Below are 22888 nucleotides of genomic sequence, written 5' to 3'. Positions count from 1 at the left end.
AGTTAGTGAGAAAAACAGACAGAGCATAGTGTCAGCCTTGAAACATTCTACAGATAATTTATCCAGCTATGCTAAAAAGATCTATACTTTCGTTCTTTCCATGGACTCTTTTTTTATTGTCTTAATGGTTCTCACAYTCATGCTTACAGTGCCTAATCAAACACGCAGAGCCAGAAGATGAGGCAGCCCTTGAAATCAAAATCCAACAATGTTTCTGAACTTCACTGCATTTGTTTGTTTTACTCTAAGCTTTACCACTACAAAGATCTGTGCAAGATGCTGAGTTACTAGGATTCTAATTCTCCGTGCTGAGTTTGTAATGAAACTTGTGTTGTTTCCAGCTGTCTGTCGGTTCCCATGCCAGAACGGTGGCATCTGCGAGCGACCGAATGCCTGCTCGTGTCCGGACGGCTGGATGGGCCGTCTCTGCGAAGAGCGTATGTATATCCTCCCTAAYGGTAATCTTAACAGTGTTGGAAGTTGCTATTCATGTAAGACAGGTGAATTTACTGCAGTGAACCAGGTGAGAAAATAACAAGGCATAAGAGCCAGAAATGTAAAATTCACTACAGTATTCTGCTTGATAAATGAAAGAGAGCAGAAAGGTATATATTTATGGCTTGTTTTAGAAAAACAACAGTTCCCTGGCATCTCCAAAACAAAACAAACGTATTTTAAATTGATGTGGTTTTGTTTGTGAGTGGTCTTTCACTGTGGTTGAAGAACACTTAGTTTGAGTTCTCCAAAGTCTGTTTCTAATGGCAATACCTGATATTTTGGGGGAAAAACAAGGATTAGAACAGAAGATATGTGAGTATTGTGCTGGTGGCTCCATTAGTTTCTCACTTCCCTTTTTATCCATCTGTGATTATCAGCCTCATCAATTCATGTTCAAATAATGCAACGTGTCACCTTTTCGATTCTGTCCTTCCTGATCTGTGTACTTGTGCCTCATAAATTCTAGACTGGCTTTTCCTGTCATGGATCTCTGAATGAGTAGAGAACAGGATCTGTTCTCACTGGAAAGAGCCTGTCAGAGATTCCCTGGGTGACACTGGACATACCAGTTTGAGCACAAGGAATTTGGGAGGTTTAACCCGTTCAGGCTGGCATAGCTGCTGCATGAAGAGCCTCACAAGTGTACACATGGGTCTTTGTGGATACAAAAGGGAAGTACCTTGCTGTATTTCGTATTTAGTATGGCCCTGATGTAAGACTTCAGTGTTGACCAAGAACATCTGCAGCACATGTGATGTCACTGTCTGACTCTAGAGTCACTGTCTCTGACTGTGAGTATACATGGAAACCTGTAAAAATTGTGCACAGCCTCAAGAAGCTCTTGGAGAACAAATTGATTCGAGCACTTAAGATATATCATATGTTAAGATGGTCCTCTGAATGTGTCTTAGGAGCTTTCAAGTCTTCTCTGTGACAATGTTCGTTGCACATGACACAAATACAGAATACAGACACAGAATGAGAACAAGAGGTTCAGCAAGTTTTTTTCTTTGCTTTTATGGAAACTCCAGCCATGTGGTATATTCACATAGCCCCTTTTTCTCTGTCAGTATCCCTATAGCCATACATGCAGCTCAGCCCTGTAAGTTTCACAGTTTCAGCTGAAGAGGATTCAGCCTGTTTCTGGCAAAATTGTGTTTGGCATCTCCCACAATTGAGTTTATTAGCTTCATCAGTAATGACATTTGAAGCATTCTCCAGAACCAGCCATTTCATTTATGGTCCCAGCCATTTCAATCTGTCATCCCAGTTCAGATGGGCAGCTGACTAGCCAGRTCATACTTCATGCAGCTATAGGCACTACCCTCTTTATTTTTTTCTACTTTGGCATAGATAGTTAGAAGAGGGGAGAATTCCTACCATTGGTCAGTGTGACACCAATTTTGTATTGTTTGTCAAGCAAGGTGCACCAGTGAACAGAAGAAACACACTTTGTCTTTGAAGTTGAGGGCCCTTTCTGGAAGTCCAAGGAGTTTTTGAGTGCTAGCACTGAGCATTGATCTGTCTGGATCAGGCGATAATAAGGCCACTGACAGGATTTTTTCACCTTGTAATTCATAAAAAATATAAGATTCATCTTTCTGAGAGAGTCCTGACCATTCTAGAAAACATGCGGAATACTGCAAGTTTAATGATACAGAAAAGYGTTTCTTGGTGATACAGGTTAGTCYTGTGAGGTCCATAGAAGTTCACTATTCTTTTCTCATTCAGGCTGACTACCCCTGCTCAGCTTGACCTCTGCTGTACGGCAGAAGAGGAAGAATACCTACCTCAGTTCTCTGCAGCCCCCATCCACCCTCCTAGTGTAAAACTCTACTGGAAGTGCCACTTGAGGGTTCAGATTTGAGATCCAGCTCTACTCTTGCTCTTATTAGAGCATGCTCACACTAGTACTTTTTCCACGTAGTGCAGTGGAGATGATAGTTTTGTGAAGGTATTTAAATCATGACCACATGGGAGTTTTGCAGATCTGCTCACAGGAGCAGTATGGCTTGATTGGTGCTCTGTCCAGAGGTCACCAGCTGCCTGGTACATGCTTTGTTTCTTCCCCAAAGCTTCCAGCCATGGCCTGTTTCACCCAAGGCCTTGTATCCAAGCTGCCTTTCCTCGGGCAAGCTTATGGTGTCATCTGTCTCAGCATGTTTTCACTGGCCTAGTGAAAGTGCTTCTCTGTGGCCGAGGCATAGGTTAACTTGTTTTGGATGTTACATCTGCAAGCCCAGAGAATTCATGAACAATCCAATTTTTTGTAATGAAAGCATGAACTGGTTTTGTTAGCCACCATCACAGAAGTGGCCAGTGTCTGTGGATATTACATGTTTGACACGAGCAAACAGCCCCAGTTCATTTCACATGAACACAGAGCCTACAAGCATCTCAGAGACTCCACAATTGCTCCAGCCTGTCCATTWCTTTGCCACTACTCCTTTTCATATCAGGCAGCCCTGCTGGTCATAATACTTCTCATGCCTTCTGTGTAGACCCTGCTCAACTCTGCTGATACTGCATGCTTCAAGGGGTAGTGAAGTTTCTAGTTAAACGTAAGCTCTTCTCTTGCTTTCATGGGAGCTAATTATTTTCTGTGGTTGTCTTCTCCTCTCCTTAGCAATATGCATTCTGCCCTGTCTCAATGGAGGTCGCTGTGTGGCCCCTTACCAGTGTGACTGCCCCGTCGGATGGACTGGATCACGCTGCCATACAGGTAACACTTCTCACCTGCATTTTTTCTCACTTTTCGTGACTATATTCTACCAGCAACACCTAGCACAGTTCTGTAGGGACTCATAGAACTCCACAGGAAAACCCAGGCCTACGATAATATTCTTGAAAGATTTTCTGCCCCTTGTTGTAAACTACTATCAGATTCCACTCCCTGTTGAGTCTTTAAAACAATCAAAAAAAGCTTTCACTGAAAAAAGAGAGAGCATTCACAAAAGCACTCCCTGCAAAAAGTATTGCAGAGGAGAAAGGGTTTCTAGGGAGAAGAATAAAATTATTCATCCCRATTCCAAGTGCATGATTTTCATTTTCATCCTCAGCAAATACAGTTCACTATTAAATTCATAAACAAGCTGCACGTGTTATAGAGGTTTTCTACTAAATAGCTGTCTGATTTGGTGGATTCCCACTAATTGCTTGAGTACTGAATCAAGCAAGAGAGCATAGCAAAGCAAGGATTTAAGGATGGTTGAGTTCAATGGTACATGCATACCTTGCATTAGGTATCATCTGAGCTCTCTGAACAAATTCAATGTTCAGAATGTGTATTTCTTTTTACTAGATCTCTTATTTGCACCTAACCATAGATGAAGGGTATGGAGCACACAAAAATAGATGGGTAGGAAGGGAGAGATTCTAGTGTCCAGGTCTGTGTCCTGCCCAGTCAAGTTTGTGTGAGATAAGGCTGACTTCAGTTATGGAAAATATTTGAACCCAAGTTTAGAATATGGGGCTCTATATCAAGACTAAACAAACACTAGTTTTTGAAAAACTTTTCCCTGTGAAAAGACAGTAAAACTCAGCAACTGATTGATCACTGAAATGTCTTCAAATTATTAATGTGTCTAGAACACTTAAAAATATTRCCTATTTTTAAAAAATACTTTACAGTTTCTTCACTGTTTTTTTATTGTCCAGATGCATCTTAACTGATTTTYAAATGGACTTAACTTGAAAGCTCAGTTTTGCCTTCTTGCAAGACTTTGAAGTGACTAATGGGATGAGCTGGAGGAGGAGCCATGCCATTGTTAACGAATGTTCATAGTACTTGTTTAACTGATAAGCATAGTGATCTGGGGAATAAACTGTGTGCTACACTGCAAACTCAACCCTTCTGCTGAAAATTGAAATACCAGTGAGAACATTTTAACTCTGAGCTATTGTCTTTTGAAGGGACTCTTGCCTAACACATAATGCATCATTTCCTCTCAAATTTCACAAGCTTTTCAGCTATAATAGGTGCTTGAGGAGGATAAATGACTGCTTCACTTTTGGGCCAGCAATTCAAATCTGTACAGGCTTGACTTGCTTTTCAGTAGCTAAAGGGAAGATTCTAGTGAACAACTGCATCTGCGTCATAAATACTGTTTATGAAGTTTTGAATCACTTCTGGTTTCAGCTACTGATCCTGACCTTTTCTATGACAGAGAAATACTTCAGTGACAGCTAAAGATGTTTCAGTCATATGCTTCATTACAAAATCAGAAGTAATTTTCAACATTACCTACTTGGTGCACTTAATTGTATGTGGATGGCCTATCTCTGTAGCCTACTGCCATTGTTTGTTCTTGTTTGGCCCAGAGGAACTGGAGTAGTTTTTTCACATTCCTATGACTACTCATTCCATTTCCTTTAATTCCATAATAATCAGTGCTCCCTGATGCATATTCCTTGTGAAAATACTACATTTGTCCTCACTAGTATCTTTAGATCTGTCCTCTAMATATGTCATGATCTGTTTTAAAGAATTTGTATCTTTCAGGCTTCCTGCGATATAAATGTCTGTTTGAAGGACCCCATTAAGTGTATCTCTAAATCAGTTCTGTAAATTGTATGGTTCTTTATCTTTCAGTCTCAAAATTGATATGAAGACTTGAAACTTTGACTTGTGTTTGGTTACTTGATCTCCCTGACATCAGACTGTCACATAAAAGCATGCTGAACCAGGCTTAGCATGCTCTGTAACGCAGACGGGGTTTTTTTCCCCAATGCCCTCTTGYACCTATTCTCACCTCTTGGAGCTATCCAGTGTCTTTCAGGACCATCATTCTGTGCTTCCTTCTSTTGTCTCCATACAGGTGCCGTTGTGTAAAGTCTTATTCCTTGCTTGCTATTGATCTGCATATGGCTTTCTGACCTTTAAGTTCCTCTGCTTATGCTGTCTCTTTCTGTACTTTTTTACCWTATCTGGTGTCTGTTTGCCCTGGCTAGTGTTAAGTTGCCACCTTCCTTAAATAAAAAAAAAAAAATCTACATTTTATTCCTATTCTCCTGTTCATCTTATGACTCTTCTAATTCCTCCTCCTGCTTCTGCTTGCATTCCTTTGTTACTTTAACGGGAATCAAAAACAGAATTTTTAAGACAACGTAAAATTACACACTGGCTGTTTCATGCAGCCCATACAATGCATCAGATAGCAAAAGCAGTAGGAATCACATTCAGCAAAGGTGTGCTTCTCAGGCTGCYCTTTCCATTCTTAACAGAATAAGGCAGGATGAGTTTTCAGTGCCCTCCTTYATCAGTTTGTTGTGGATGTGCTCATTAATGCAACTTCATATTGTGTGTGTTTGTGTGCAGCTGTTTGCCAGTTGCCCTGCTTAAATGGTGGGAAGTGCATACGACCAAATCGGTGCTACTGTCCCCCTTCCTGGACTGGACATGACTGCTCTAGGTAAGTGTTGCTGAGCMTTATCCCAGAGCTAAGCTGAATCACACCCTACTAAACTTTAAATTTGAAGAATGAGCAATTAATTTTAATATTTCGAACATCTCTAGATTCTGTAAATTCTTTTTAYGTAAAATCTTTAGACAGCTCACGATTTAGGGGCAATATGGAAAGACCTTGGAGAGTACTCTAGAAAATGATTTCCAGACKTCTAGAAAATTCAGAAAATGGTATATTTACGTATAAGCAGACAGGCAAATGTGCAGTATTTAGACTGATTTTTCATTATGTAAATGGAAGTGGGGTTTTGAYATGTAATACAGAATATTCTTCAGGAAATGTTGGTGGCCTACCATTTACTAGTTCATTTTGAAGTGTGTATACGTCAGCTGGGTCTGTGTTCAATGCTAGGGTTATGCAACAGTTGTTATAAATAATAGGTGGTCTTATGTTGAGTGATGAAATTATTTGAAAAGTACAACACCGGTGCCTCTGAGGCAAGACCCACTTCAAATCCCCTCGCAGCTCTAGGGCCATGAAACAGATGATAGCAAAAATGTTTATACCTCAGCTCAGACTCCTGCTGAACTCATTGGCTATTATCCTGGAGCACTAAATAAGACCAACATGAATATTAGTAATTATCTGTGGGAGACTGATGAAGCCTGTTACGTTGTAATTTTTTTCTATTCTTGTTTCTGGGCAGATAGTGCCAGACATTCCCCCTCTCTCTCTGACATACAGTTTTTCTTAAAACTATAGAAGAGATGCCTGATTGATAAACTATATTGTCCAAGATGAATAATTTTCATTTGTCAGCTGTGATTATATATGCCTTAGTGAAGCAACTTATATGTATTGCCACAAACAGTATTCAGCTTTAGACTGAAGGGTAAACATCTGAAGTCTGATAGTATTTCCATTTGAGACACGAAGCAGAGAAGCCCAAACATAGTGGGTATAATGACCAAAAATAATGCAGTTTGTCTCTGAGGCAGASCGAATTTTTAGGCTATTACCAAACTGCACTCTTCTTGACTTTCTTTGTTGGATTTTTTTGTCCAAGTCCATAGCTCTGTGCAACATAGGAAGTCAGAGAGAAGGTGGGTTATTACCCTGGCAGGATTGGGCAGCTTGTCCCTTACAGAGCTGTTTGAGAAGAAGTTTCCCAAACAGAGCTGGGTGGGTGAAGACAGAAACAAGCACTGAGATCCATTTCGTCTTTTGTTAAGCTTTGTCCTCTGTTACTTGTGGCTCTTAATAGAGTGTGATACCTTTCTGAGGACTCCAAAACAATACAGGCAAATGCCATGAGAGCAGAGATTCACTGCTGCAGATTAACAAGGTGTGTTTTATAAGGGGAAGATGAAAGGTCCCAAAGCTTTTATCAGCATGTAGGACAAGATTAGCTCCAAATTACTCTGTGATGAGCCATGACTTAAATTAAATGTCAGATCTCCCTATTCCCCATGCCCACTCTCTTCCCCTCTTTTAGCTGTGGCACTGTAATCCCTGGTATACTTTCAGACACCATTCTCTTGTGCTTCACTGTTGATCATTTGGTATGTTCAGCACACACCTGAATTTAATTTTGTTTGGGTTTTTTGATGCAGGAAACGGAAGGCTGGATTCTATCCCTTGTAACATCAGAGCAGCAATTCTACATTCAGATATCTTTCTTCAGCCTAGACACCAGGGCTTGGAATCCAATGCATTGTAAATCAAATCCATTCTTTCTCTTCCCCCACCCCTCTCCAGCTCCCTTGTTTTGTATTTTATTTTGTGATACATTTTTACAATACCTTTCAATTTTTAAAGAAATCCTCTGTATTTTTTCATTTACAAAAGTATTATCAAATATATGCTGCTACACAGATGTCATACACACATACACGTACAAATGTAAAGATTCCTACAGTCCACCGAGGAAGTGGTTGTTTAAAATGAAGTCACTCCCATTTCTTACATTAAGTGAGCTAATTAAACTGTACTATACTGCCAACCATGATTAAACAGAATATGGCAATTCTGCTTACCAGCTGCCAAAGCATAGAACTGTCCAGCAACTCAACAATGAAGAGTGTTACACAAGACTGACTCAGCCACTAAACCCTGCATTTGGCTTGTCTCTGAACTTCAGTTGATAAGAATTGTAACTGCATGTGATAAAAGTCTGTGTTGTAATCACAGGTTCTGGTGAGCRTAAAAAGAAGATTCTGTAGTGTAGTTTATGTGACATTAACTTCATTGGAGAATGACTTAATGGGAGGTATTGGCATGAATTTTACCTGAGATTTCTTGGTAAAAAAAGTCAATAAATGTAAAAGAGATGAGGGAACATCATCACATTCAGAGAAGAATGGGCTAAGTCTAGCCAGCAGGTTCAGGTGTAGCCGTGCTGATCCAGGATCCAGCAGTAGGAAGCAGGTGGATCTTTGAAACTTGCACTTTCCATTTGCTATGGGACTCACCACCTGCCTGTAACCACCATCCCTTTCCTATGTAAATGAAGTACATTCTGCTATGTGAATGTTTTTGATATCTGGGGTTTGGGTCCCGATATTTGACTGCCCCTGAGATGGAGAGAGAAGGCACCAGTTATATTTACAGGTGAAAGTTTACTATCTGCTTGCCAAACTATTGCATTTTTGCACAACCCTGAGAGAACTGGAAAAGGCCTCTCTGGAGAACACACACAGGCAGAAATGCTTAGCCAGCAGAGAAATACTAGGATCACACATGCTTGACTGGGGATCCCATTACACCTGAGAAGAACACACACCTGAGTGCTGTCATTAAGTCATGCTCTGATGGATTGAAATGCTAAGATTTATGTTTATGTAGGGCGGTGGAATTACAAGGCAGAAATCACATGCATTTTTTGAAGTCACATGTTTGGCAATTGTCATCAGTTAACAAAAAGTCTGACCTATGAAAAAGAACTTAGAACCTGAGAGTAATTGATCAGAAACTCAGTTTTTCCCAGTAATAGTAGAAAAGTGTAACTTGCAGTTATCATTGGGAAAAAAAAAAGGAGAAGTAAATTTTACCTTCTGTAGCTTCCTACTCCTGCTTAATTACCCTCTGGATAAAAGGTGTTCACAGTGGCCCTGCCCCACCCCCCTTTATGGATGTACCTTCCTTTTATGCATGAACCCTGATACAGGAAAGTGATAAGACACCAAAATGAGCTCACAGTTACAGTAAAAGGGCTCTAGTAAATACTGACACGTAACTGATGGCTGTTAGCCCGAGACCAGAAATGGGGAAGAAAGAAACAAGCAAAGTTGTGAGCCATTAGGAGCTTTCAGCCAATTAAAAGAAAAACAGATAGTAAAGAATAGGAGTCATTAGGGGATCAGATTAATGTGAATGTAGATTTCTTCCCGGTGGGAGCTGGAACCAGCTGAAGAGTTGTGGTTTTAGCTCCCACAAACTTCTTTTTGTAATGGACTCTGCTAGCACGTAGCAAAAATCTTCTGTCTCCCAACTCCACAGCCATCAATGTTTACAGCTTTGACTGAAGTTAGTGTTCAGTAAGTAATGTCCACATTTCAACACACAGCCGCCACCATTTGTAGGTACTTTGTTCCTTGACTTCCTTGCTGCCTTAACAGCAAATAAAGGGAAGCTACAGTGAGCAGCACAGGACCTCTCAAGGAAAGAGTGCATAGGTGGGAAAAGCAGATTTTTATTTATATGTCATTCTCATGTTTTTGTCCCTTTTCCAGTGTGCTTCTCTGGTGTGTCTCCTGACTCTATCCTAGTCATCTCCAGAGCAGAACAGCAGTGGTGAGGAGAGTGCTTAGAGCTGGCAGGACATTGCTGGAGAGTTTAAGGCTGCAGAATAGCTTTTAGCACCCCAGCTTCACACTAGTGACTAGTACATGGAGTCCCGGGATCAATTCTGTCAAAGTATTTTGTAAGGAGATGTGGTGTTAGGACAGAATAGCTGAAACTAGAGGCTGTTATATTAGTGCTATTGATGATGTTTTGATACTTGCTGGAATACTTTCCCCTCCCTACCCAGTACTGTATTGTCATTTATGTCACTGCTTGTTGTGTGTTTTAAACGACTTCCATGTGATGCACTTTACACTGTAAATAAAGTTGCACCCTATTTAGTACCTATATAGAGGCAACATTGCATTCTTTTTGTAATGCCTCGAAAACAATTATATTAACCTACCCTTTAGGATCTGCTGTCAAAAACCGTGGAAATGGACCTGCACTCAAGCAAAAAGTCAAAATAATGCCAGTAATGTTAAAAAGGTTGTGTTGGATTAGTCCAGGTTTGATCTGCAGGTAAAAATGCAGTTAGCATCTAATTTTTCAAATCCTTTCTGCTGCTAGGGCATATTTTAAAACCTGTAAGGGCCTAATCTCTGGCATTAAGAGACAGATTAAAACCTGCTTCACTCACTACAGATGGAGAAACAGCTTGTTTTATTCTGCACCAGTATAAATTCCAGTTCTGGAATTTTTTAAGCTGTGGAAATACCCATATTCCTGGAGAGATGAGGTAAAGAATGACTACAGAAGAAAGAAAACTCTGTAACTTGAACACTACTCCTCCAATGAAGGAGCACATACAACAGTCAAAAGATGTAGGATGTGAAGTTTTTAGACTGGCTGTTGTCAGCCTCTCAATATTTTGATATACAGGCATGAACGGAGACTTGGAAGTGCAGAAAGTAGTCAGTGTTTGAAAGCCTTTCCCTAAGCCATCAACTCAAAAGGTGGTGTGAGGTTATTGATAGTGTTGTTAATGAGACCCTGAAATTTGATGTGTATCTTATTAAAACGATAGAAATTTGCATCGTAAATTTGCAGTGCTGGTAAATAATCCTAAATGGGAACAGCTGGGCTGCCTGTTCACGTGGACTCAGATCTTGTGCATGCTCTAGAAACACAGAGCACTGCCTTGTTTAAAAGGACGTGTGGTGAGAGCAGGAGCTTTCCCTACCCTTGTTCTCTTTGTTGCGAACATGGAATAAGCTAAAACTGAAGGGAGTCTACTGACACCTATGTCTCTCTGCTTGGAAGTACACTGGGAAATGAGTGTTGACTGATCTCACAGAGAGTAGTGGACAGAGTTAATGTGTGCCAGCAGTTGTTACCTTGAGAGTTACTTTTTTACCTTAACAATCTTACCAGAGATCTTTTTTGCATCTCAGCGCAGGAGCAGTTTGTGCATCTCTGAATTGCCTTAGAGCAGTTAAGAGTCCTCACAGCAGAAAGGATCCCAGCTGCTTTTACCACACTGCAGATCCTTTTCTGGGAGAACATACCCTGACCACACATTTCCAGCAGCAAGAGACGGGAATTGCAGTACCCAGAGGCAGCCCAGGTGGAATATGCAGTATTGTTATTGATCTGTTTCTCTAAGGTTATTTCCATTCGTGCGCATGATGCAGAGCACTTATTCACGTATCCATCCCGTTTACGGTGAGGTCCTCTCCTGGGAGCAGGGCTGCACTTCTRTTGTCCTTGCTTTCTAGGCTGACGTGTTGTTAGTGCCTGCCAATACTGAGGGGGCTTGCCAGCTCTTCCTGCTGAGCTTGGAGCGCTACAAAAGCTGATATACTTCACAAGCAGATTGACATGGTTCTTCAACACAGGCTTGTCCATCCTGCCAGATGTCCCTCCTGTAGCTGGACCAGTGTGACCCCTTCGTGCTGTACAAAGCGTTTGTGGCCTAGTGAATAGGACACTTGAGTTTCTCCCAGCCAGTGGTAGATTGAGCCACCACAAAGTCACTTCAAATATTCCCATTTTACAGGTCAGATGAGCCCTTCCTTCTCCCCCAAAATGCTGCAGATTAAAAAAAGGCAGATGAGATTTAAGCATGATTATCATCTTTACTAATGGTAGCCCTTCTGCAAATGTCATCTGCACACCTCATTGCTAGCTCAGTGGACCAGCACTAACCTTAATCTTTTCAGTCTAGTGTCTTTGCTGAATGTAAATCTTCCTCCTTCAAATTTTCATTTGCAACCAACATCTGCTGAGCATTGTCCTGAAAATTCAATTTCTCTCTTTAGCTCCAGAAATTTTGAGGCTATGACAATGTCATGAAACCCTGACCAGCACCATTTCTGTTTGGACCCAGAGCCTGCATGCAGGCAAAGACCCGAAAAGAAGCTGCTGGGCAGAGATAGGTCACTGTCACTGTGATGCTACTGGCCTGCACCACGTAGCAAGCCAGGAGCATGGTGCAGACTTACCCTGCACCTCCACTCAGCCCTCTCCTCTCCTCGATGACAATTTTGCCATGCTCTATCCCAGCAGCCTCAGGAAATCAGTCTGTCGTTACGCAACCAGGTGGCAAAGAACAACCRCAGTAGTCACCGCTCCCAGCTCATCTGTACCCTGCAAACAAACCCAGGGTTTTCCTGGCTACCTCTTACTCATGCCTTCCCTTCCTTCCCCCTCCTAGCTGCTTCCTCAGTACAGTCCATTTATTTCCCTTTATTTTCAATAGCTTGGCTGTAGTGTTTCCTTCTCAGTTGGGAGTGGCAGCACACAGAGGCAGCCCTTCGGAGCTGAGCACTCCCCCAGCTGCTGCTGACTCACCTTGTCTTCCATCCCTTCCTCTTGCACTCCGAGGCCATGCTTTTCATTTTACAGACACAGGTTATGCTTGCAGCTGCTGGGGGCATGTCTGCATAGGGACAGTCTTACAGCTCTGCCCAGCACTCTACATGGGACACAACTCCAGACCCATCTCACCTAGCACGGGGCATTTGGGGAATTCCTGAAGGTGAGGGGAGATTTTTCCATGCCGGGGGCAAAAAAAGGTGGCAAAATGGGAGGCTGCRTGGTATGACAAGAACGGAAACCTCAAGAAAGCTGCAGTTTAGAAAGTATTTAAGTATATGGTCATGTCATACAACCATTAAGGGTATTTAATTGCACTTATGCAGTGCATAAAACATGTTTAAGCATTCCTCTGGGCTGCAGCCTTAGTCATTACACCATTATAATAAATATGAAAAATTGTGTCTGCCCTGCAGACACTGGTGAGATGGCTGCTAAGTGCCTGGCGCTGAAAATTTGCCATCAGCTGAATGCAGTAAGTTGATAAAAGAGGTGGCTGCCCAGTCAGGTGTTGCTAGGCCAGATGTCTGGTTTGATTTTATTAAATAGCTTGGTTAACAATGTAGGGTAAGGGATAAACAGCTCATTAATTAATCTTGTTTATTGCAGGGAAGTGCTATAAGCACCTATGAGAATAAATTATGTRAAAGAAGGCTAATCATATTAAAGGGAAATGATTGTGAAATTAAAGTTAGAAAGTTAGTCAGTGCTTCCTGAGGGGGAAATAAAAACAAARTGAAAGTGCCCCTGGGGAGGGAGGGAAGTGTGAAGGCAGGCTGGTGACCTGGCTGTTCCCACCCACACTTGCTTTGGGTTTCACGCTTGGGAACAAGCAGCACCAGCAGACTCCTAGGCAGATGAGAGGAGAGCAAAACAAAGACCAGCCCACAGCACTGYGGAGATAGAGCAGCAGACTTTGAGTGAATTTCATTTCATCTTAGTTTTAGTGCCACCAGGTTATGATTTCTCTCCAGCCCACACCAGTAAGGTAATGTTGCTGCCATTCCTGTGTGTGCTGCATATGAAGTTGGCAGCTGGTGTCCACAAGGGAAAAGGAGGAATGTCAAAGTCTGGAGTTGCAAGGCTCTGAAATGGCAGATAAATAAGGGAAGATAAACACAGCCAGGTAGTTSGTGCAAGCAGACTCTGCTCATGCCACTAAGGATCACACGGCACAGCACCTGCTCAGAGTGTGATTTTGCTACCTAAGTATTCCAGAAGCACTCTCAGGTTCTTCTGATTTCATCCCTGGTAAGATTATGTAAACCAGATTCAAGTGGCTGCTGTTTATAAATACTACATTTGAGGACACTTCAGTCACTGATTGTGGCTATGGGGTTATGTAAAACAAGGGATTGAAGTAAGTAAAGCAGATATCCCACTGCACCAAAAAGAAAATTAGTTTTTTGGGCTCCCTCTGAGGAAACATTGGACATGATGRGTTGAGTTAGTGTAAAACGAGGCATGATCCAGCATAAAAAGCACACTGTACAGACAGAAAGCTCAATGCAGCAGGTATTTTATATTTTTGCTTTCAAGAAGCTACTGGGTTTTTTAAAAAACTTCAGGTTATTCATTAAAAGATGCAAAAGTGGTACAGAATGCAGTCTGGGGATGAATAACTCGTTACATGGATATTGGCACTCTGAAAACCATCAAGCACTTAAGGACCAAGGATTAGAAGAAGGAACCCTGTCCATCCACTTACATTTCCCGGAAGATCTGTAATTGAGCCTTMGGGCAATAGAGGTAAAAGCTGCACAGCAGAAGCGAACCACAAAATCATAGAATTRTTAAGGCTGGAAAATAGCTCTAAGAACACTGAATCCAACTGTTAACTTCACACTACGGAGACCACCATGAAACCTGGCCACACCCATGGATGGTGATTTCTGGGCAGCCATTTTCAATGCTTGGCAACCCTTTCAGTGAAAAAAAATTTACTAATATCCAGTCTAAACCTCCCTGGTGCAACTTGAGGCTGTTTCCATGTGTCCTGTCACTTGTTATCTGGGAAGAGAGAATGACCCTTACCTGGCTACAACCTCCTTTCAGGCAGTTTCCTTTTCTCCAGGCTAAACATCCCAGCTCCCTCAGTTGCTTCTCCTGAGACTTGTGTTCCAGAACCTTCTCCGGCTCCACTGCCCTTCTCTGTAGAGCAGAGCACCTCAATGTCTTTCTTGTAGTGAGGTGCATGAATCAGGGCGCAACACTCAAGGTGGGGCCTCACCAGTGTCCAGAAGAAGGGGGACAGTCACTGCCCCATGGTCCTGGTCTGAAACTATTGCTAATACAGGCTAGGATTCCACTGTCCTTGGCCACCGCAGCTCACTGCTGGCTCATGTTCAGACAGATGTTGACCAGCACCCCGTGGCCCTTTTCTGCTAAGCGGCTTTCCAGCCACTCCTCCCGTCATCYTGTGAGGTTGTTGTGACCCAAGAGCAGGACCTGGCACTYGGCCTTGTTGAACCTCACACAACTGGCCTCAGCCCATCAATCCATCCTGTCCAGATCCCTCTGCAGAGCCTTCCAGCAGATCAGCACTCCCACCCAGCTTGGTGTCATTTGCAAACTGCAGGTGCAGTCTGCCGCTTCATCCAGATCATTGACAAAGATYTGAAACAGGACTGACCTCAACACTGACCCCTGGGGTACACCACTAGGGACCATTTTGCCTTGAATTATGGGAGCATCGTTCTATTCCATATCCGTGCCTTTCAGCTCAAGTACCCCGAGGACAACTGATCTTGGTATTAAAGACTGAGGTAAAGAGTACCTGAATAGGCTTGCACAAGAATTTGCCTTCACTGCTTCCAAATCAAGTTCCTAGTCAGACCCAGAAAGGCTCAGGACCCTGTCACATTTGACGTGTAGTTGGGTGCACAGTCTCTCTCAGTCCTGTCCTCAGCACGAGCGGGTGTCTTCGGACCCAAAAGCAGCTGCAGCAATCAGTATTCATAGTTGGGCAAAGGCCCTTCCGTGTAGTTTGATAACATTCAAATCAAACCAAGGATCGGGATCTGTATGAGGCATCAGTGGGCTAGAGCTGGAAATAACAGCCAGGGTTACTGCCTGTCAAAGGACAAGAAGATCACAACTGGATTTTCTACATAGTCCAACACACCAAAAATGTTCATTGGAAATAAAGTGACTTGGACATCACTTAATCCAGGAAATCTCTGCTATCAGAAAACCTTCATATCTGATATTCCCCATCACATGTGTTATTTCAATCCCGCCTTCAAGCACAGAGAGCCACTGCCTGCCACCTGTGGAGAAGTAGTGCCAACTCTAGTGCCAGCTCCACATCTCCCTAGGCATGGATGGAGAGTCCATGGGCTGCAAGGGACAAACCAGACCAGCTGCCCATGGTTAAAGTGACTTCTAATTTAAAAACATCAAAAGCCTGTTGGTGGGAGCTTTAGTTGGCATAGTGAGGCAGGCAGGCATCTTCAGGACTACAGAGCAGCGAGTCAGACACACAGTAGCCACTGCCCTGCAGCCTTGCACAGTAGGATCCCTTGCAGGGATAGCACTGCTCCAGCCAGCAGCCACATGGAGAAGCAATGCCCAGCCATCGTCTCAGCTGCTTTGGCAGAACTGTATGCAGGGTGTACATCTCTCTAGCCCTTGGGTGCAACCAGCCTCCCAGAGGGGTGCTTTCAGGCCAAAAGCAAGTGCCACACCAACTGCAGAATGCAGGGGTGCTTTCACCCAGGGGGCAGCAGGACAAATGTGATGCTGAGCAGACAATCTCTGAGGGTTCTTGTGAGAATGAGTCAGTCTCCAGGCTAACAAAACTGTTGTCCCTCTGCAGACTGATAGGAAGCTGCACTGAGCCCTATCTCTCCAACTAGTGTGCAGCTTTCACGTCAAAACCCAGTCTTGGCCTCCAAGAACAGTGCTATCTCCTGTGTGGCATCCAGCTGTACTGTAACAGGGCTGCAGAACTCCTCGGTCCCCTACACTCAAAGGCAGAGCTGGCTGCCAGGGGAGCAGCCCAGGCTTTCACATAAGTGTGCCAGAAGTTCAGGCTTCTCTTCCACTCCTACCCAGAGATTGTGGGCTGATGGGATGGGTGCTGCTGCCTCTCTCTGCTCCTGCCTGCACAGATAAGTTGCTGCATATGGGTTGGTTTGTCACTCTTCTTCTGACAAGATGAAGTGTGGATGTCACTTGGTGTGATACCAGGCTGCTGTCCTGAGTGTCAGAACCTCTGCAGATGAGCATGAGCTTGGCCACTTTGCAGACCACAGCCACATGTAATTAATTTCCATAGCAAGACCTGCAGGTATTGATGTCATGTACAGAGATGGGGAAACTGAAGCACAGGCATCAGGTAATCTGCCCAGCAAAGCACTGGAGATGAAGAGATACTGGGCTGAAGCAGTTCCACTTCCTCTTCCGGGCTGTGCTGCTGCCAGCCCATGTCACCAAAGCAGATCTTGTACTCAGTGGCTACTGGGGCCCTCAGAGATGTGGCGGGGGGTCTTAGAATGCCAGAGGAAAATGACACATGTCACCACTACCAGGGTACCCTCTGCTCAAAGACAGACAGAGGAGTATTCAAGGAACTTTGGGAGAGCCACATGCCTGATCATGGAGCAGATCATCAGGACCATAAAAGCAGCAAATAACTGGGAGCAGTGAGAAATGAAAGATGAGTAGGCAAAAAGCTGAATCTTAGGATGCAATGGGTTTGGGCTTTCAGGCTTACCATTCCCTTTTCGCCAAGGTGTGCAGAACCGTTCCTGCTGTAGCTCTGCAGGGCTCTGGACCGCTTAGTCCTCACATTTTCTCTGGAAAATGGCAGGATTTCAGTTTCCCTCTGGCTCCAGCCACTGCATCAACAGATCAGTTGCGAGGCTGATGCAATCAAATGTGAAGCACTGCAACTGCATCTTCATCTGATGAAGATGCCTGTTAGAATAGAAGAACAAAAAAACCCAGAACTCAAAGAAAGGCAAATGTGTCATAAGTTTGTTTCATGGTGTTCAGTCCTGTTTGGAAGGATTCCTGCTTGTTGGGAGGAGAAAGTGGGAGCAGTCACCCTCATCCCCAACTGCCCACCCAGGACAGAATCAGTGGAAGGACTAAGAACAGGCTTTTAGCCCTGCTGGTACTTCCCATAGCCACACAACCCCAAATCTGTCAGTAGGGTCCCAGTAGCCTCTATTTTGCCTGAAGACACAGCTCCTGACTCAGACAAGCATGGCAACGCCAGAAGAAAGGTCCCCCTGCTCTGCTCATGGGATTTTTGTTAGGGGATTGGAGCCTTGATCCCCACTGAGCAATGCATAGCTCCCACTCCAGGGCAGAAAAGAGGTTTACATTGCACTACAATGAGAAGCTCCTCTGTCTTCTCCCTGAAAATGGTGCTTGCACCCAGGAGCATGAGGAGCTTTACTACCATGGGTAAAACAGACCTCGAGGGTCCTTTTCTGAGGGAATTTTGCTCTGGTCTTGGTGAAAACTGACATTTAGCTGCTGTCTTTTTCCTAGAACAGGCTATTTTCATTGGCCTTCCTCCAAAGCATCTTTAGGAGGAAGGACTGCTTTCACCATATGARCAAAGCAAGTACATATTGCCCCAGTTTGGCCAAAAAAAGAGGTCAGATGAAGATGACTGTTTCCCTGCCAACCTTGTGATGTTTCAGCCAGGATTTGATGCAGTCTGATTGGTATATCCAAATAAAATTCTCCTATGAACTGGACACATTCCTGAACTCTAGCTTAAATCTCACAATTGGACAGTGACTCTCCCAAAAGTCCAAAAGTGCTGCCTGTGCCCCCCACTCTCTGCAGAAACCCCTTTGCCCCCACACCTTCCCACACTGGTCTGTCCATGACAGAGAGAAGTGGAGCCATAGAGGGATTGTCTGAGACACAGTTTGGCCATCTTGTGCTGTGTGTAACTGCAGCTGTACCTTTCTCTTCATCTCTGTAAGACCTTGTACAGCTTTTTTGTCCTTTTTTTCCCTACCTTTGTCCTGCTTGTGTTTATCTTTCCCTAGGAGATGTAGCCACCATGTCCAGCCAAAGTCTTTTGCTTTATACTTGTGGCATCAGCAGTTGTGCATCCCCACAAAGTGCTTGAGCAGGCTCTGTTCAGGGCAGTGATGCATCCCAGCAAGCTGGACCAGGGTTCCTGCCAGCCCTGCTGTGGGCTTGTGATGCATTCCTGAGCAAACCCCTCATTCCCCATCAGTTTCCTCACAGATCTTGGATACAAGCTGCCTTTGCTGGGCAGGCACAGACAAATCCACATCCAAATGTTGCCTTCTCCAGCCCAGAGACAGGCTAAAGCCTAACTCACATCCCAGACTGCAGCTCCATCCTTCCCACCATCCCCAGGAGTTGCCTGCAGTGCTGGTGTGTCTCCCTGGCAGCCATGCCCAGAGCACACAAACCCTAGTTTGGATGTAGATCCTGTTCTTAAAGTCGTCTGTAAACGTATTTTCCATTTTCTACTGYTTTTGTTTAGTTTTGTTTGTTTTTTCTACAGCACCCAGGAGGCTGCCACTGAAAAGCCTTGAGCCCCTGCAGAGTACAGTGGGAAGATACCCCTGATCCCATTGTCCTCTCCAGTGCATTCCTTGTGGAAAGGAGAATGGCAGAAAACCCATGCCTGCCAAAACAATCTATATCTGCTACATACTTTATCACATCTGTTCATGGTCCCCCGGATGTTTTGGTTCCTGTTTGTCCTAATTTTATTTGCACAGAAACAAGGTGAAAGGAAGGAGGAGGGAGTGATAAGGAGACAGGGAGAAGAGAATTATCTCTGTTCTTCCGCAGTGTTTACCCCCAAGTCCAGACATCTCYAAGGCCACCTCTCCAGGGAAAGACAGCCTCAGGGCCACCCAGTCCCCAAGGACTCAACATCCAAAGGTCTTGTTGCATTTACCCTTTTCATGCATGAGGACCCCCAAAAGGCACCTTCATGCGGCACCCCCTGCCTCAGCCACCTCCCAGACATCTCTGGGCAGCACRTATGAGCACGATGAGATAACATCTTTCATGTCCTGTGCTGATGATGTAGGGGTTTATATCTTTCCTTTTCTAATCTGGGTGTCCATGAGCAGCTTGCCTGATATCAGAAGGGGAAGAAGTTTCCCAGACATATTGCAGGGGAGCAAACAAGTTGTTTGCACAAACAAGTTTTAGCGCCTGTCCTTTTCCTAATTCCTTTTATTAACCAAATTCCACTCTTCCAGTCTGCCAAGATCATTATCATTATTCCTGTGCTTCAGGGCAGCGCGTCCCAGTTCATCATCATCTGTAGATGTCAAAAGCACATGCCACAGTCCAGCATGCAGGTCAACAATAAAAACACTAATTGGGACCAGAGTGAGAAAAAACATAATAATAATAAATCAAGCACGCTTAAAGTTTGCTTGAAGTATGTCTTCTGTGTGGCCAGATGCAATCATCCAACAAAGCCTCACCCACCTTCTAGTAATCTCATTTGAACCATGTTCTGGAGAGCCTTCCAGAAGAAAGCATAAAAAGCCTTGGCACTACCAAGAGATSTGCCAGGTGTCCTGCTCCTGCATGTCAGCATCACCTCTTACCTTATTACAGGGGAAGTCAGGTTATTATTGTGCAATCTGCCGTGCAGGTGTAATGATGCACTTTTTGAGTCTTCTGTTATATTTCCTGACTTCATCAGATTTTGAGTGGTAATTACAGACAGATCTGGGATTGACTGAGCCAACTTTTGCATTGTTTGAAGATCAGTTTTGTCAGGTCATGACAACCTGTCAGTGTCACAGCTGTGGGTTCTTTTTCCCCTCCCCTTGGTTGAGATCTCACTAGCTCAAAATTGCAGCCTGCACTTCAACATTAAGACCAATTCAAATACAGAATTAACACTTTTAGGCTTTCCAGTGCCAAAAGTTGCTGCCTGTTTTTCCACTTTGAGTCTCACAGGCAGCTGCCACTATATGCATTTACTGAGACTAGCAGTATGTCTGCTTGTCATTTTGAAACCTTGCATGGAGTAAAAATTTTTTTTTAAAAAGGCAAAAAAAAAAAAAACCAGAAAGTTCTTAACTACTTTCTTAAAAATTATTTTTCTCTGTTGAAAATATACTTTTAATGAGCAGCAACAAACTGGTCTTTTCTTGGTATGTCCATGAACCCCTAAATATAAAAAAGCACAAATTTAAGTTTTGGGTCAGTCTGAGRCACTCCACAATGAAACAGCCTCAAAGGAGGAGTTCATATTCTTTGAACATACACTTCACTTGAAAACTCTACTTGCATGAAAGTGCAGGTTGTAAATGCCAGATATGTTTCAGCTGTTTCCAGTTCCCCACTCCCATTCATCTGGCTCTTTCTTGATTCAAACAGCATATTTCAAACGAGATAGCTTAGCAGGAAGTTCAGCTGTGTGGCTTTGCTTATGAGAATGAGAGTGCCAGTCCTTATGCATTACACTGGCAATACAGCAAGGACAGGGTGCGAAATGTGTGTTTGGGAAAAGGCATTAGTTTATCAATACTCACCCAATGCAATAATTTTCTGCTGGTACTTTTTCCCTCAGGCAAGTTGCAAGCATGAGCTTCATTAATTAGCCTTCTTGCACTGGTGTCACAAAGCTGCCAACACAAGCAGGGCAAGAACATCACCATCACACTGCTGCACTTCTAGCAGGGCAGGCAGTGTGTGCAATGTGCCTTTGGTGGAGCACATCAGGATGTGAACGCCAGCTTAATGGATAGCTTTGGGATTTGCCAGACAGGCAAAAGCACTTCAGATATGTGGTACCACCAAAGTACTCGAGTGGGATGGGCAACTTTTTTGGCAGATTGTCACCACCATCACACTCAGCAAACTTCTCCTTAGCCAGTGGACAGAAAAGTTCATGTGCACCTCTCTCTTCTGGCCAGCTGTATTGGGTTTGCAGGGCAAGATTTTGGTATCAAGATGGCTACAGGGGTGACTTCTGTGAGGAGATGCCAAAAGTTTCCCCTATGTCTGAGGGAAAAAACCACCAGCCAGTTCCAAGACAGACCTGCCACGGGCCAAGCCCCAGCCTATTAGCAAGGGTGGTAGTGCCTCTGGCATAACAGATTATAGAGGGGGAGAAACTGCTGCACAACAGCTGCTGAAGAGAGGAATGAGAATGTGAGAGATCCAGAGAATACTGTTCTGAGACACCAAGATCACTGTAGAAGGAGAGGAAGGAGAGTCTCCAGAAGCCAGAACAGAGATAGCCCTGAAGCCCATGGTGAACACTGTGGAGAGGAAGGATGTTCCCCTGCAGCCCGTGGAGGTCCACAGCAGAGCACATGTCCACCTGCAGCCTGGGAAGGACCCTATCCCAAAGCAGGCACTTACCCAAAGCAGGCTGTCACCCTGTGGGAAGCTCTATTTTTCACTTTTCCTAACAAAGAACAGCACCAGCATGGAAAGTTTGTGGGACCCTAAATGCCCATCATCTGCAAAAGCCCTTCAGAGGATGTTTTTCCCCCAGAGTCCCCACCACCATAGGCAGCAAGGTCCATGCTCAAAGCCCCATCTGCAGGTGAGAGCTGGGTCACATCTTGGTGAACCTGAAATCTGCCCATTTCAAGGTGCTTTGGTGCAGATCCTCCCATTCTTGAAATCTGTCATTGCTTCTTAGAAAGAGGAGTGAATGTCAAAGCAACAGAAAAGTTGCGGCCTCTAAAATAATTTCAAGTTTTGCCTGGTAAAACTCTTCCTGAAGCTATTAACTGAGCTTTTGGACCTGCTGTTAGTAGTGAAGAAATGGAGGTGATGCATGTAAAAAATTAACTCTGTGCCTCATTTTAAAAGTCTCTATCCTATGAAGCTGCATTTTTTGAACCACTCATCCTTCAAAGGAAATTATTTTAAAACACAAGGTAAATTCACCTCCTGCACTGCCTGGGCCCCTGCTCTAATCCAGATGTTTGGACTGATTGTGACCCTTGGGCACTGCTGACATCTACCTAAAAACATTCCCTGCATTTGGAGAGATGCTGCACAATCAAGGCCAACCACCCAGAAAAGCAGCAGCTTTGCTTCTTTAAAAATGTTCAGAGCATTGTCTCCAGATGGTCCAGACCCCACAAACAGGCTCAGCACTACAGAGAACCCCAACATCACCCCAGCACCCATCCTTGGTGGACAACTGCTCCTCTGACAAAAGTGGACTGGATCATCTGCAAGGATGATAACAATAACCTTGGCACAGCTCTCTTTCCCTGATGGATTAGGCCATTGGAACTCAGCATCTGGCATGAAGGCAATGAAAAGTATTGTCCTTCACTGGCATCATGTCCCTTGGGCAGGTGCAAAAATGGCAAACACAGTTTAAAAAAAGAGAAAGAAGTTGACCTCAGGTGTTGTCAGCTGCCAACTAGTATATCCAAATG

At 43.9% G+C, this 22888-nt stretch overlaps 1 protein-coding gene across 2 annotated transcripts in view; it reads left to right on the top strand.

The window, feature by feature from the left end:
* SVEP1 (sushi, von Willebrand factor type A, EGF and pentraxin domain containing 1) overlaps positions 1-7719 on the top strand; it is a 114836-nt gene extending 107117 nt beyond the window's left edge. For both annotated transcript variants that reach the window (XM_057374566.1, XM_057374565.1), the window contains 4 exons: positions 342-437; positions 3125-3220; positions 5816-5909; positions 7517-7719. In XM_057374566.1, coding sequence (XP_057230549.1) covers positions 342-437; positions 3125-3220; positions 5816-5909; positions 7517-7547 — 317 coding nt within the window. In that variant the 3' untranslated portion in view covers positions 7548-7719. The remainder of the gene's footprint in view (positions 1-341; positions 438-3124; positions 3221-5815; positions 5910-7516) is intronic.
* Positions 7720-22888: the final 15169 nt, after the last annotated feature.

Source organism: Malurus melanocephalus, unplaced genomic scaffold, assembly GCF_030028575.1.
Source record: "Malurus melanocephalus ecotype Western Australia unplaced genomic scaffold, MMel_1.1 scaffold_228, whole genome shotgun sequence".
Lineage (NCBI taxonomy): Eukaryota > Metazoa > Chordata > Aves > Passeriformes > Maluridae > Malurus > Malurus melanocephalus.
The sequence above is the reverse complement of the archived record's forward strand: the minus strand, read 5'-3'. Positions and strand labels throughout refer to the sequence as shown.